Here is a 17,105-nt window from a genome sequence, read left to right on the forward strand (position 1 = left end):
ACTTAGATCACTTTTTTCATAGTGTGCTCAGAGAGGTCCTTTTTTAGGATATAATGATCCTTCTCATTGTATTTTTCTGTATTTGATAGAAGAAATTGGAATAGAAATAAATTAAAATTTTAAATTATATCGTTAGGGAAGAATTTCTTAATTCCATTTTTAGGATAGCTGGATAATACACTAATTTGAAATATTTGATGCTTTACATAGATAGTTGGATGTATTATCTTTTTTATTCTTGATTTTTTTTTCAATTTTTTGGGAGGAGGGTAATTAAATGTATGTATGTATGTATGTATGTATGTATGGAGGTACTGGGTTTTGAACCCAGGATGCTAAATTTAGCATGCGCTCTACCACTGACCTATAACTTCCCCTCTGTTCTTGATTATTTTGATATTTAGAGCTAAATTATACTTTAAGATTATCCTGAGTGTCTTTATTCAAAATTTTATACACTGGATTTCATTATTAGGATTATTTGTACTTAAGCATACACTTCTGTGAGTCCAGAATTGCAAGTTCTATGTTTCATTTTATTTTAGCTTAAGAAACAGTTGGGTGATAATGAAGCTATTACTCAAGAAATAGTTGGTTCTGCCCATTTGGAGAATTATGCTTTGAAAATGTTTTTGTATGCAGATAATGAAGATCGTGCTGGGAGATTTCACAAGTAAGTAAAGAAAGATAAAATAAAAATTGTAAGTTTGTTTACTATATAACTAGAATTATACACTTTTCTGTTGATCATTTTCAGACTTCTGATTAATGAATTCTATTTTTTAAAAATTACTTTTGTAATCTCAGAATGATTTTGGGTTACAAGAGTGATCCTGTCTTTTAAGAGAAAATAGCTGAAAGAAGGAATACTAAGGGCAGGTTTGTTTTCTCAGTAAATATGCCCTAACAAGCCATTCTTTAACATTTAGCAAAATCTGAGTCGATTTTAGCCAAAAACAGCCTAGTTCAATGATACTGATCTTAAAAATTCCCACCCCCATCAATTCAAATGATTGTTCACTGTTACAATAATATTTAAATACAAAGAAATAACACATGGCTTGATATGGATTCAGATAGTACTGTCACTACATTTTCTAAAACCAAAAATATACTATGAAACATTGATGTAGTGTATTTATTTGTAATATGTGTTGTTACTTCCTCCTAATAACAGTGTAGGAGGGAGATTACAAAAGGGGAACCACTGTGTTCTTGAAATCTGATTTTATATAAAACATTAATTTCAGAGTGTTTTTATAAACATTGGAAGTTTTTGTCTTGTAGCTGCAAGACTAATTCTCCATCTTTAATTTTTATTTAAACTAGACGAACTCTCTTTTCTCTTCCAGAAACATGATCAAGTCCTTCTATACTGCAAGTCTTTTAATAGATGTCATAACAGTGTTTGGAGAACTTACTGATGAAGTGAGTGTACATTCTTTACTGTCTTATTAGCTGACAATCAGTATTGTTGCTTTTTATTAATTTTGTTACTGCATTGTTTATTTAGAGCAGCAAGTCCATCAGAAATACAGTATAAGCAAAACATGTGAGTTTAAAATTTCTACTAGCCACATTTAAAAAGTAAAAACAAAAGATGAAGTCATTTTTAACCATAAATGTTTTTATAGTGAGTTCTTTCAGTCCAGTGTGTATTTTACACTCAGCAAGTGCATGGCTACTGTGTTGGTCAGCCTAGGATCAGAGTTTGATTTTATTAAGTGCTTAAATATTACTAATCCTGGATGCTGTTAAATTTCTACACTGTTACTTGGTAAACATACTGGAGGCAGAGACCTTTTTAGGACTGCTTTTTTCCTATTTTGTTTCTATTCAGAACTATGTCATGTTAGTGACTTGAAATCTATGAAGAACATTGCTTTCTCTGAAACGACTTTTCTCAAAATGGTGAGCAGTTCATTGTAAAGTGCCAAACAAAACAAAGCACAATCTATGAGATAAACTTTGTGCTTTCATGAAATAGTATATCAGAACTGTGCAAAAAAAAATCTTTATGTTTTTGTGTAAAATAAAGTTAAGCTCCAGGCTTGATGATCATAAGCTGGGGTTTTGAGTTGGGAGAGATGTGCAGAACATTTCAAAAAATTGTGCCAAATGAGGGACACTTTTTTATTGTGTGACTGTGCCTTTTACATCAAAATATCGAGCATCCCTGGCCCTTGCCCAAACAGCAGTCCTCAGTCAGTCAAATGACCAGGCACCACCAACACATATTTCCAAAACACCCTCTAGGGTGTGGGCAGTGTCTGTTGAGAACCTCTCCTGTCAGGTTTTCTTGAGACTGCATGGTATATGAGAAAACTGAGACCTGGAGTATGAAAACCAGAAACGCTTCTCCGTTTTTTGTATTCAGGAGGCCCTGTGGATCTATTCTGTTTAGCTCCTTTTTTTACTCCCATTTCATGTTATTACTGATCTGGACTTTTTCTTCTCTGTTTTACTAGTATGGGGCTCTGTGCTAGGCAGAGGGCCCAGAGGTGATTTAAACATGACCTTATGGAGAGCTGTGGATAGTTCAGTAGGATTTTGGAGAGTAAGAGGTGGGTGAAGGGAAATAATGAGTCTTCAGATTAGAAAAGTCAGACGTTGTCTGAAGGAAACTAAGGCTTGTATTTATTTATTTATGATTTAAGCACTATTTGCCTAAAACAGGATACAAACTATTGAAACATTTCTTATTTCAAAATAACTTAAAAATATGAGATGTTTTTAAAACTGTGTATAAGTGGTTACTCAAAGCATTTAGCAGTTTTAGTTTTATTCTGAACTTTGAAAACACTAACTAGCAAAGACAGACAGGAAACAGGTGGGAAAAGAATGAGTTTAATGATTTCAGGTTGGTAAGGTAGGTAGATTTTTTTTAAATATATAATTGTGTAGGTATATTTCAGGACTTGCTATATCTTACTTGTTCATTTAGAAAGGAAATGTTGTGGTCTTTATTAACTGTATAATATCCCATAGCTTTTTAACAAAGCTAAAACTTTCTTCAAAAATAGTTGTTTCCCTTGCTTCTCAAAGAATGCTGTTTGAGAAACACTAAAATCTCCAGTAACAGAAAATGGGGAGGAAAGAGGCATTATAATTATCTTATGATTTTTAGCTACATTTTAAATTATTTTTTAATTTTATCTTTGTAATCAAGATGATGTTTTTAATTATATTTTTTTAAAGTTTAAAAAATGTAATTTTTTTCCTGTCAGCTCTGAAAATTTATTTAAAAGAAAAGAGAGAGTTTGCCAGAGCCCAGCCGTACCGAACTCCAAACCAAGAGGTAGTTTTACCTCTCTGGACTTGATTTATCTTCTGTAAAATGAGAAGCCTGGTTGAGCAGATCTCTGAGGTCCCTTGCAGCTCTACCAGTCTATGATTATATGCTCCAAGACTGCAAAGTGATGGAAAGAGGATGGTAAAAAACAAAGATGAAAATGCACACCAAAGAAAAAAAAAGGAGGAGAGAAGCAAAAATAGTTTTAGATTAGAAGCTCCAGAAAGAGGGATGAAAAATTACCCATAAAAGTTTTATAGATGATAGGGAAAAGTAGACCCACTGGAAATCATGACAGCAAACAACAGATTAGTAGTAGAAAGAAGGGAGAAGAAAGGTAGCATGGCAACATGGAGGTTGTCAGTGTAGGAGGGAGCAAGTCGGACATCTGGGGTCTCCTGGATGGCATTTGTACATAAAGATTTTGAGTCTTCTAGTTAGGTTCCTTTTATTTAACATTCGAAGCCACTAGTTCCTGAGCTACATTACTGCAATTTACCTAATTAATTAATTTTCCTATTTTAGGCTCTTTTTTTTTCCTGCAACCTATTCTCCTCTTTCATTGTTTTATTGAAGAACTTACCAAAGACTTTTCATTTCCTGGCATTGCAAGTCCCGGCTCCTTCTTGTGCTGCTTCTTACCAGTCCCATCTTACGTTTGTCAGACCAGTCTCCTTACCGCCCTCTCAGCTTAAGTATTACATATTATATTTTGGAAAAAGTTATACTGCAAGTTCTCAAAGTGGGGACTTCATCTCATTCTACTCTTACATCTTCTTTGGCATCGAGTGTAAATTTGCACACTGAGGAAAATCTCAAAGTAAAAAACAGTACGTATTTAGGTGGCATTTCAAAAATTGATATAGTTTAGCTTTTCATTTTTCTATCTGTACATGGAGATAATATTCAGAGTTGTTTACGTGGCAGTTCTTTCATAACCCTTCTAAAATGTAGTATGTCTCATTTTTCTTGGTCTATTTCCTGACCTTTTTTCCCTTTTAATTTCATGTCATTTTTCATAGTTGCACCAAAATTTTTAGTCTATATTTTCTTTAGTCTTCAACATAAAAAAAAAGTTCACCTGTTGCTATTCTGTTCCTGAGCTCTTACCTGTTTTAGTTGTACATATTTAGCTCTTTTAACTGTGCTTTATAGAATTCCATCTCAGAATTTGATTAAATTTGTTATCATGTAAACTTCCAGCATTCCTCTAGCTGTCTTAGGACTCCGTGTACCAGTTTTAAGCATAGAAGTCACCACAATATATATTGAAATTTTTAATTTGTATTTTACAACAAGCAATGTTCAAAACAAACAAGTTATTTTCCTGCCATATTTTGTGTAAACTGCTTATGGCCAATATCATTGGCAGGCTTCCTTCTATTGTATTTTAGATTTATTTCACTTGTAGCAATGTTTGATGAGCTTTGCCATTTTTCCTTGATAATCTAGTTTAGGTTTAATATTTCTAACTTAGGAAAAATATGAAAATTGCAGGTAAAAGATAATAATACTGTTCTTATCTGTTATGTTTCTGCTAATTTGAGGGAATCAAATGAGTTCAGTATGTTTTCTTGCCCTCACAGTGTTTGTGTTCTAACTCGGAAGGAGAGGCAAAATAACTGAGTATAATGATATATGATATAGTAATGATGGGATACAGTGAAGGAATCTACTCCTGCCATTTGCCTGGCACTGTGCTTACACACTTTGAATACATCTTATTTCACTTTCACAGCCCTGAATTACCATGGGAAAACAGAGGCAGAAAAATACAATGAGTTCCTTGTCCCCAGATGCTATGGCCCAGAACAATATTCACAAACTGTGATAAAGGTCCCGCGTTTTTGCCCTTCTTAATTTCCATTCTGTTGCAGACTGTTTTGTAAAATACAAGAATAATTAACTAGAAAAATGAAATTTTTAAAAGACATATCGAATACAAGCCTAATTTGCTTTAAGCTTCCTAAATGCTCTCAATTTCTGTACTATCTTGTCACAAAACTGATGAACAGTTTGCAGTCCAGCACCAGTTCTGGGACCACATTTTGATTAGCATCTCTCTGTGGGAGCTCCCAGAGAATCCTGTTTATATCCCAATCTGGGGCTGACTCTCTCTGCTTGAAAAACAGAGCTGTAACAGTACTGGAACAATTGTGTACATGAATAGCTGGCTGCAAAGGAGGTAGTCTGTTTAAGGTATCCATTTGCCTTAGAACATTCAGAGTTAAGCAGCATCTTATTGTTAGCCTGAAAAACCATGCATGGTAGATCAGGAGAAATTCATCTAATTACAAAATCATGTGTACTGTACATATACCATACCTTATAGACTTTCATGCTCTCACTATACATTGACTGTCTCATTCTTTGTAGTAATTTATAATAATTAGGAAAATATAAGGGTAGTAATGCCTCTCTTACTAGAATAAGAATTTCATGTATCTTGTATTCACTTCTTGTAATAATTGCCGAGAACAATGTCTTGTACCTAATACGCAGTTAATTGTAAATGAATGGAATATTTTTGTATGCAGTGTTAGTATAATGTGGTTACGAATACTGCAGGCATTGGCTTCAAAATTCTACATGCCACTTCATAACTGTGTGACTTTGGGTAGGTTATTTGACTTACGTAAGCCTACTCCCACATGTGTAAGATGACGAAAGTTGTAATACCTACTTCATCAAGATGTCCTGGATTTTAAATGAGAAAATGCACGTAAAGCCTTTAACAAAGTACCTAGCATATAGTAAATGCTTAAAAAAAATAGTTTTTGCTTTTATTAGTTGATGGGTAATGTTCTAGCATCCTACATTTAAAGAAGACATCCACAAATACAGAAAATTTAAATGGAAACTGTTCTAATCTACTCAATCTTATATATTAAGATAAATTTATTCAGAAACAAGCATATTATGCATTATTACTAATATGTGTTTAGAGGTGCAATATGTGCAACTGGAGTCCCAAAAAAGAGTTAGATAATGACCATAGATTTTCTGAAACTGTCTAAAAAAATAGACAAGAAGCTCAGTGTACCCCAACTAAAAAAATACAAAGAAACCAAACCTGAGAACATCATAGTCAATCCAGTGAAGTTCGGTGATGGAAGAGAATGTCTTAAAGGAGCAGTCCTGGGAAATGACATGTTAGGCACAAGGTAACAATACTTTGAAGGTTAGTCAACTTCCCATTTTTTAAAGAGTTGTGGGAAAAAGGTAGTGAAATTCACACGTATTTAAAGTACTGGGTGGGGGGCAGAAGCAAACAAGCAAAAACAAAAACAAAACCTCACAACTCAGAATTCTATATAGAGCAAAGTTACCCTTCAAATAATGAAGATAAGATAAAAGACATTTTCAGGTAAATTAATTCATTACTAGCAGGTCTGCACTAAAGATCTAAAGAACTAAAGAACAGCAGAAAGGAAGTTTTTCAGGCTGAATGAAAATGAATACCAGAGGGCAACTTGGATTTACAGGAAAGAATGAAGTACTCTGCATATGGTATGTAGATAAATATATATTTTCTCTTTTCTTCACTTCTTTAAAAAATGTATGTCTATTTAAGTAAAATTATAACTATACATATAAAACAAATAGCAAATTTTAGGCCTAAATAGAGCTGTATCAATACATACTATAAATGTAGGTGGAGTAACAATCCAATTTAAAAGTGGAGATTTTCAACCGTAAAGGCTCTACACTAGAGCTGATAAAGGAATTTGGCAAGGTAGCAGGATACAAGATTAACATACAGAAATCAGTTGCATTTCTTTACACTAAAAATAAGCACAACAGAATAGGAAAGTAAAGAAATAATCTCTTTTAAAATTGCATCCAAAAAAATTAAATACTTTAGGATAAATCTGACCAAAGAAGTGAAAGAATTATACATGGAGAACTATAAAACATTAATTAAGGAAATTAAAGATGACTTAAAGAAATGGAAAGATATCCCGTGCTCTTGGAATGGAAGAATTAATATTGTTAAAATGACCATAGTACCCAAAGCAATCTACAGATTTAATGCTATCCCTATCAGATTACCCAGGACATTTTTCACAGAGCTAGAACAAATCATTCTTAAATTTATATGGAATCACAAAATACAGAATTGCCAAAGCAATACTGAAGAAAAAGAACTAAGCTGGTGGAAGATTTCACACAATACTGCAGAGCTACACTAATCAAAACAGCATGATATTGGCACAAAAACAGACATGTGAATCAGTGGAACAGAATAGAGAGCCCAGAAATAAACCCACAGACTTATATGGTCAGTTAATCTTTGACAAAGGAGGTAAGAATATACAATGGAGAAAAGACAGTCTCTTCAGCAGATGGTGTTGGGAAAGCCATATGTAAATCAATGAATTTAGAATACTTCTTCACATCATACACAAAAATAAACTCAAAATAGCTTAAAGACTTAAACATAAAATAGTACACTATAAACCTCTTAGAAGAAAACAGGCAAAACATTTTCTGATGTAAATCTTAGCAATGTTCACCTAGGGCAGTCTACCCAGGAAATAGAAATAAAAGCAGAAATAAACAAATGTGACCTAATTAAACTTACAAGCTTTTACACAGCAAAGGAAACCATAAGCAAATCAGAACCACAACATACAGAGTGGGAGAAAATATTTGCAAATGATGCAACTGACAAGGGCTTAACTTCCAGAATATATAAACTGCTCTACAACTTAATAACAAAAGAACAAACAACACAATCCAAAAATGGGCAGAAGACCTAAAAAAGCAGTTTTCCAATGAAGACATACAAATGGCCAATAACCACATGAAAAAATGTTCAATATTGCTAATTATCAGAGAAATGCAAATCAAAACTACAATGAGGTATCACTTCACACCTGTCAGAATGGCCATCATTAAGAAGTTGACAAACAAATGCTGGAGACAATGTGGAGAAAATGAAACCCTTCTTACACTGTTGGTGGGAATATAGTTTGGTGCGGCCATTATGGAAAACAGTATGGAGATTCCTCAAAAAATTAAAAATAGACTTACCGTATAATCCAGCAGTCCCACTCCTGGGCATATATCCAGAGGAAACTCTAATTTGAAAAGATACATGCACCCCAATATTCATAGCAGCACAACAGCCAAGACATGGAAACAACCTAAATGTCCATCAACAGATGACTAGATAAAGAAGCTGTGTATGTGTGTGTGTGTGCATACATGTGCACGTGCGCGCACACACACACACACACAATGGAATACTACTCCGTGATAAAAAAAGAATAAAATGCCATTTTCAGCAACATGGATGGACCTGGAGATCATCATTCTAAGTGAAGTAAGCCAGAAAGAGAAAGAAAAATACCATATGATATCACTTATATGTGGAATCTAAAAAAGAAACAAATGAACTTATTTACAAAACAGTAACAGACTCACAGACAGAAAACAAACTCATGGTTACCAGTGGGGAAAGGGAGTGGGAAGGGATAAATTGGGAGTTTTGAGATTTGCAGATGCTAATTACTATATAAACAAGTTTCTTCTGTATAGCACAGGCAACTATATTCAATATCTTGTAGTAACTTATAATGAAAAAGAACATGAAAAGGAATAGTTGTAAGTATATGTATGACTGAAACATTATGCTGTACACCAGAGATTGACACAACATGTAAACTGCCATACTTCAGTAAAAAAAAAAGTGGAGATTTTCAGACTAGATAAAAAAAAAAGCCCTAACTTTATGCTGTTTATAAGAGACATCCTTTAAATACAAAGACAAATATTTTGAAAATGAAAGGATGAAAAAAATTCAGTGTAAATACTAAGTAAACAAAATCCCAAGTGGCCATATTAATATTAGATAAAGTTTACAAAGATGTTTTACTAGAGGTAAAATGGGACATTTTTGTTCATCAAGATTATATTGCAGTTCATTAAGAAGATATCACAGTTATAAATGTCTGTGTACCTAGTAGCAGCTTTAAACTTTATGAAACAAAAAATGATAGAAGTAAAAGAAAATATAGAAAAAAATCATAGTAATAGTTGGAGATTTTGATACATCCCTCTCAGTCATTGGTAGGATAAGTAGTTTAAAAACAGTAAAATTAACTAAAAGTAATAAAGATTGGGTTAAATATTGGCTGGAATGTGTGAAAACAAGAGCTTTCATACATTGCTTGGTGAAAACATTAGCTGTCATAACCACTTTGGGAAAAGATTTGGCAGATTTTTATAAAGTTAAACATAAACCTACCCTTTACTCAGCAATTCCTGAGTATTTATCCAAGAGAAATGAAAACAAATGTCCAGAAAGAGACTTGTTTAGGAGTGTTCATAGCAACTTTATTCATAATAGTCCAAATCTGGAAACAACCCAGATGTCCACCAACAGAGGAACTGATAAATAAAATGTGCTGTTACTAAGGTATAAAACGGGGCTACTGATACATCCTATAACATGGATGAATCTTGTAGACATTATGCTAAGCAAAAGAAGACCCAAAATAATACAAGCTGTGATTCCCTTCATATAAAGTACTACCATGGAGAGATTTATTCTAGTGAAAAAAAATTAGATTTTTTTTTTTTTTTTTTTTTTTTTGTATGTGGCAAGGGAAAATTGATCTGGAAAAGGATATAAAGGGACTTTCTGGGGAACTAGAAATGTTGTATTTTAATAGGAGTATGATTTACACAGATAAATCTATTTGACAAAACTCATCAAATTACACACTTACAGTTTATACATCTTGAGGTGTATCAGTTTTACCACAAAAAAAAGTTAAATATTAAACTAGTATTTGTGAGTTTGGCTTTTCTTGATGGTATTGGGTTGGCAATTCTAAAACTGCTTACTCTGTATTCAAGGATTGCACAAATATATTGAGAAAGCCAAGTTTCTCACTTCTGAGGAAAGAAGTTACAATATGGGATGGGAGAAGACTAGACAGTATTATAGTGTTGAATTAGAACTGGAGATGTCTATATTAACTCATGTTTTTAAGTATATAAATAGGGCAGCATGGATATATGTATATAAGATAGTATTTATACTATAAATGTGTGTATATTACAAAACATGCATGTATTTGTATACATACAGGATATATACATAGATGTGTATATTGTACATAAAACATATTTCCCTGTATCTGTGTACAGAAAGGACCTAGAAGCAATGAAGCACCGATAGCAATGAGCACCTCCAGTGCCTGAGTTTGGTTTCTAAATACCATTCATCTATAAAATGAGCCAGGACTCATAAAAAGGACTGAATCTAGGGCTGGGTCCGGGAAAGTATTAAATGAAGCTGGGCTTTTCTTATTGTGCCGGAAGGAAGAAGTGGTTCACAATCACAGGGACATGTCAGGACAATCCAGAAGCCAACTTAAAAGGGTTCCCACTATTTACAACAGGGACAGTTTGACTGTCAAAATAAGAATGGTAATAATAGATAACCCAGTGAATAAAATAAGAAACCATAGGTCCCTACTGAAACATGCAATGAAATAAATGAATGAATAAATAATGGAAGGGCAGAGAAGGCTCTTTACAGTAGAGTTCTTACTAATAAATACAGAAATAGCGATGAAGTTAGAAATCATTAGGTTTAGAACTAGTGGGTGAAAAGTATGATGAAGAGCAGGATATTTACATTAGTCTCTAAATATCCTCCCTCAAGTTGCTTATTAATTTTAAACGGGAAAATAGCTTATAATGGAGGAATCTGTCTATGACACCATTTTAACCAAGTCATCAAACCTAACACAACCAATTGGACCAGACGATACCATGTGCCTCTGAATAAGATGAGCTGAGAAAGGCCAGCATCACTTCAGTGCAAATCCTGTGGAATACATATAACCTGAACCTAATCATGAGCAAACATTGGACAAATCCAAATTGATAAACATTTTACAACTAAGCTGGTATTTTTTTAAATGTCAAGGTCAAGAAATGCTAACAAAGGCTATTCCAGATTAAAGACTAAAAAGACATGACAGCTAAATAATGCATGTTTTTTAAGTTAAATAGACCCAGGGGAGGAACTACCAAGGACGTGATTGGGACAGTTGACAGACTTTATTGGGACCGTGGATCAAACAGTTTTCTTGTATAAGTATTAAATTTCTTGATTTTAATAACTGGTGTGTGAGATAGTCCTTGATCTTAGGACTTGCATAATGAAAGAGTAAGGAGACACAGTGACTTCCAACTTACTTTTCAATGGTTCAGGAAAAAAATGCAGTAAACGTTTTGTACGTTAATATATGCATAATATATATGCATATATAAATAGATTGATAAACAAAAATGTAAACAATTAGGAAATCTGAGTGAAAATATCTTACTAGTATTCTTAAGCTTGGTAAAATTATATAAAATAAAAAGTGATTTCACAAAACTATACGTATTTTTTACCAAAAGATAACATTCATTGTTTTCGTTTCTTACCCAGTGGATTAAGTATTAAACAGATGCTCATACCTTCTTTGGATATCTTATGGCTATCTAGAATAATATATGGAGTGTACATTCCAAGTATTATAAAAATAGATTAGTTAAATTTAAGTGTTTAAGTGTATAATAGTTAAGATTTTTTTGGTACAGGTTTACTCTAATTTTTAAAACTTGTTTTATAAACGTCTAGTTGCTTTGAAAAATATAAAAGTATAAAAATGTTGAAGCTCCAGGAAAACATGTAACTTGTGATTATAATACTTCAGTATTTGAGTCATTGTGATAGTAAATTTGTTGAATATGTGCTTTTCAAGCATTTGTCATTGTATTATATCCAGTGTTCCCAGGAGTTATATAGAGCTTTGGTTGTGTGATGTACTTAGGAGAACTGATGGCCTAAGAGTATAAATGTGTTATCTGTGGTGTTACCACCAAGTTAGAGATGATTAATCTCTTTTGTATTACTAACTACTTTGAAAGGTTATGAAAGCTGTGGATCCTTTCCCACGCATATGTATATTGGATTTTTTGCATGTAGTTCAGGGAGTTTCAAGGGCACCCTTCACCCTATCTGCTGACCCTTCCCTGCAAGCCTAAGTAAACTGTGTACTCAAGCTGAATATTCACATTTGTTCATTAGCAAAAAGTGTTTCACTCCAGTTCAGTGTCTTTCATAGTGTGGTTCTGGGACAGCCAGCTTCAGAATCCTTTGAGGTACTTGATTTGAAAAAAAAAAAAAAAAAAAAAGATGGATTCCGGAAGCTACTATCCATACATTTATTCACCAAATATTTGTTAATCTCTACAATATACCAAGCACAATTGTAGGCACTAGTATTATAGCAGTGGACGAAATTCCTGCTCTCATGGGACTCACATTCCTCTGGTGAAAACAGACAATAAACAAATTAATAAATAAAATGTATAGTATGTCAGATGTGTCATGCTAGGGATCCCAAGTTAAGGAAGGGGGTAGCAAGGTCAATTTACATAAGGTGTTTGGGGAAGGCCTCACTAAGAAGGGAACATTTTAGCAAAGCCTTGAGGAAGATAAGGGAATGAGTCATACAAATGTTCTAGGGAGAGGCGAGAGAAAGTGCAGATATTTGTGCATAGCAGAGGATACTTGTTCAAGTTCAAGACATAGCAAGGAATACAAGGTAGCTAAATCTAGAATAAGGAGAGTGATAGGAGGTGAGGATGGGGAGGCACAGACAAACTTGTTAGGATTAGACTGCTATATTTAAAGTATTAATACTTGCATTATAATGGACAAGGGTGGAAATAGGGAGACCCAGTAATATGTTAAATAATCAAAGTGAGGGCAATGGCAATCAGACCAGAATTTGCAGTAGAAGACATGACAAGAAGTGGTTGAACTCAGGATATATTCTGAATGTAGAGCTGAAAGAATTTAAATGATTCATTGATAGACTCTGAGAGAAATGGAGGGTTCAAAGATGACTTCAAAGGTTTGGGCTTGAATAGCTGTAAGACATTTACTGACATGTGGAGGAATAGATTTAGTGGGAGAAGATCAGAAATCGGTTTTGAGCTTTGAATGTTTTGAGCTCTCAGACATACACGTGAAATGCTGAGTTGAATGTATACGTGATGAAGTTCAGAGGAGAGGTCTGAGCAGAGGTTATGAATTTGGGAGTTGGCCCCATGAGGTGGTATTTAAAGCCATTAGATTGGATGAGATTGTCAAGATAAAGTGTTGAAAGAGAAGACAAGAAGTCCAAGAACAGAAGTCTGTCTCTCTACACCCTGAAGATAAGGAGTCAGTATGAAGGACTGAAAAGGAACACCCAGTGAGACAAGGAAAACCAGAAGACCTTGATAAGCAGGAAACCAAGTGAAAAGGGGATTTCAAGGAAGAGGAAGTACTCAACTTTTCACGCTGATGGGGTTGAGTAAGATGACCTCTAAGCTTTGGATTTAGCCACCAGTTCTAAGCTAAGGTGCCACCTCTTGGTGAAGACACCAACCATGTTAGTAAGAGAGAAGTAATCCTGAACCTTGACAAAGATAGTTGTAGTGCATGCTAAAGATAAAAACTTGACTAGGATGGGTTCAAGAGAAAATCCAAGAGGAAGAATTGGAGACAGCTAAAATAAAGCATTCTCTTTCAGGTAGCTTTTTGGTATGCTAATGGAGAATGATTTATATCAGATTTTCTATATTTGGGGCCAGGAATTAATTTTTTTTATTATACCCTAATACAATTCTTATTTGCACCAGGTTTGAGAACCCCCATTTTAACTTACGGTTGGTGTTTGCTGGCTATTCTTCAGTGTAGCAGGTGCAAATGGTTTAAAAATTAAGTGAAAATTCTTACTTAACCTTTGGTGACTCTAGTGGCCAAAATTTGCAGGTTGTCAGTGATTCTCATCAATCCAGTTACAAAACAGGAACTTAGAGGCCAGGGACAAAAGTAAAAAGTTCTTTTTGCAATTCCTGTTTCCCAGAGAGGATGTCTAATCAGCCAGAAGAAGCTAAAAGATTTTTAAAATATCGACGTTTTGAAATTTTCCTCTTCAAATGTTGTTTAATATTTAGAATCCTTTATTTTAAAGAAAATAATCAAAAAGTGAATTAGTTTTGAGTTACAACTGCCAAAATCTTCTGCTCAAAATATAAGTGCCAGTTTCTAGGAAATAGTGCTCAAAATATAAGTGCCAGTTTCTAGGAAATAGTGTGAAATAAAAACCAAACTATTGTGTTGATTTATCTGCTTTGGGATATTCTTAAAAATGTATTTACTAAAATGAACCTATTTCAGGTTAGAGCAATGTTTTTGAAACTTCACATACTAGTGAAAGAACCCATGGTGGTTTAAACACCTCTACACTATTCATATTATGAAATTAGGAATGAAGGAACTTATTAAAGTCATTACAGTGTGACTTATCCAACTAAGTCTTTAGACAGTATTAGAATATTTCAGTCCAAAGAAAATCTGTCTCATTTTTAAAAGATTCCAAAAGAAGGTAACCTAAACTTTCCTAAGCAGTTTATTCATTTACTTTCAAAATAATTCTCTTTATATTTACCAGAGTATACTCTGTACTAATATGCATTAAGTAGCTGACCTTTTAAAAGCCCATTTTCCCTTATTTTATATATTCCCATCTAAATTGCAAACTGCAGTATGCTAATTTTAGCTTCCCAAAGGCAACCTGAAATTGAGTGGCTGGGTAAGTCATTTTACTTTTGCAATTCCACTTCCTCACCTCTATGATGATGGGATGATAGAATCCTAAGGGGAAAAGATAAAGAAATTATTATCGACTTCAGATAATACAGATGTCACATTAAGTGATGGAAGTTATTGTCTGGCTTTCTCATCAGACTCTAAAGCTCATGCCTAACTTTGTCCATCCACTACCCTAGCACTTAGCATAGTGCCTAACTTGAGAATGTGATAAATAGCTGTTGGAAATCAGAGCAGCTCATACAAGAATAAATGTTTGAACCGAGCCTAAGAGAAGACTGGCAGAAGAGGAAGCCATCTGAAATAGGAAGAGCAGCATGAGAAAAGACTACAGGTTGAGACAGTCCCAGCTGGACTGAGGGAAATAGTGGGAAATGAAACCGAAGCTGTGTCTGCGGTGTGGAGGGCCTTGAATGAAAGTGTGGGAGACTTTATAAACATACATATAAATATATGATTGTAAATTATAGTAAATATTATTAAAGAAAAGATGTGAGAGGATTTCTGGGAAGTCCTACTTTATATTGGGAAAGTCAGGAAAACATTTCTGAGGAAGTGATGTTCAGTCTGATCTATGAGGAATTAAGTAGGAGTTATGTTGAGAAAAAGGCAAAAAGGCAGATGGGACACATTTTGTGGGCCTTGTAGTGATTAGGAACAGAAAAGATGCCAGCATACTTAGTTGGTGAGTGAACAGATAAGGGCAAGAGAGGCGACTGGCCAGTCAAGAACCAGCTAGAGTAGAATCTGTGGCCAGAGTTAGAATTTGTTTTATATTTCAGGTCTATTGGAAGCCTTTGAAAAGAGTGATGAATGAATTTATGTTTTAGAAAGATCATTCTACTCTGAGTACTGGATGAGAGAGCTGTGGTGGGCGTAAGGTAAGAAAGGAGGCAGATTAGGGGGCTATTGCAGGGAAACTGGGGAGATGAGATGAATTCAAGAAATGTATCAAAAGCATAGTCAACTAGATTCCTGGTGAACTAGATGCAGGAGTCAGGGGAGAGGCAGGAAATAAGAGAATGGTGCAAAAAATGGATTCCCATACATTTCTGCCTTGGAAGAATGAAATTCCCTGGAGGAAGGAGTGGTGGCGGACATCAAGAGAACAGTTAGGGACAATTTAATTTGAGTTGTACGTGAGACATCCAAGTGGAGGTGTCACATAGTCATTTGGATATTTGTCTATTTGTCAGAAGCAAATCCTGGCTGGATAGGTAAATTTAAGAATAAAGATACAGATAATATTTAAAGCCATGAGAATGAATATAGAGAGAAAAGAAAATAAACCATAAGACAGGAGTCCTAATGCTTGTGGAGTTCTGTAGGAAGTGCACTGTATGAAGACAGCCCACTGTGAGATAATAAATGACAACTGATATAGTGTGTGAACTAGAGAGCGAGGGTGGGAGAAGGGGCAGAGAAGATGGATGGGTGTGAGCATGTGTACACCATCTGGAAGGGGCTGCTTCTACTTAGCTCAGATAATTATTACCAAATAAACCAGTTTATTTGGACCCAGTGTTTTCAGATCTTCCAGTTTTTAAACAAGAAGTTAAGAATTTGAATTTTCTGTGACCTTCCTATTATTTCATTATGTGGAAAACATAATTCATATTTAAAATTCTATATTAATCAGCATTGATTGATCAGTCTCTGCTAGGACAGGGTATTTAGGGTTATTTGGCGGTCAGATAGAGGATTAGTAGCCAGAGGAGATGGGAGGGAAACCAGAATATAGTGTCATAAAAACCAAGAGTAGAGAATGTTTCACAAAGCTCGGAGGGTTCCAGTGTTTAATTATGCTACTGAGAGGTTTGGTAAGATGATACCTGAAAATGTCCATTGGATTCGCCAGTGTGTGGAATAGGCTGTTGGTGACTTTAGCAAGAGCAGTTCCTCAATTGATCTCACTGCTTAGGCAAGGTAGAGGCTGCCATATGTAGGCTTCCTGACATTAAAAGACTTTGGCACATTCAAGTACTTTGACCAAAAGAGTGACAAGAATGAGAACTAAACAGGAAAGAAGTAAAGAGAAACGTTTTCTCCCCTAGGGTGAATTGAATGATAAAGAACTAAGGACACTAAATGTAGGTATTTCATTTGAAAAGCTTCTCTATGAAGTGGAATAAAATA

At 34.4% G+C, this 17,105-nt stretch overlaps 1 protein-coding gene across 1 annotated transcript in view; it reads left to right on the forward strand.

Moving 5' to 3' along the window:
• VTA1 (vesicle trafficking 1) overlaps positions 1 to 17,105 on the forward strand; it is a 66,806-nt gene that overhangs the window by 17,578 nt on the left and 32,123 nt on the right. Inside the window, exons 3-4 of the mRNA XM_006188504.3 lie at positions 546 to 673; positions 1,353 to 1,428. Coding sequence (XP_006188566.1) covers positions 546 to 673; positions 1,353 to 1,428 — 204 coding nt within the window. The remainder of the gene's footprint in view (positions 1 to 545; positions 674 to 1,352; positions 1,429 to 17,105) is intronic.

This window comes from Camelus ferus, chromosome 8 (assembly GCF_009834535.1).
Source record: "Camelus ferus isolate YT-003-E chromosome 8, BCGSAC_Cfer_1.0, whole genome shotgun sequence".
Taxonomy (NCBI): domain Eukaryota; kingdom Metazoa; phylum Chordata; class Mammalia; order Artiodactyla; family Camelidae; genus Camelus; species Camelus ferus.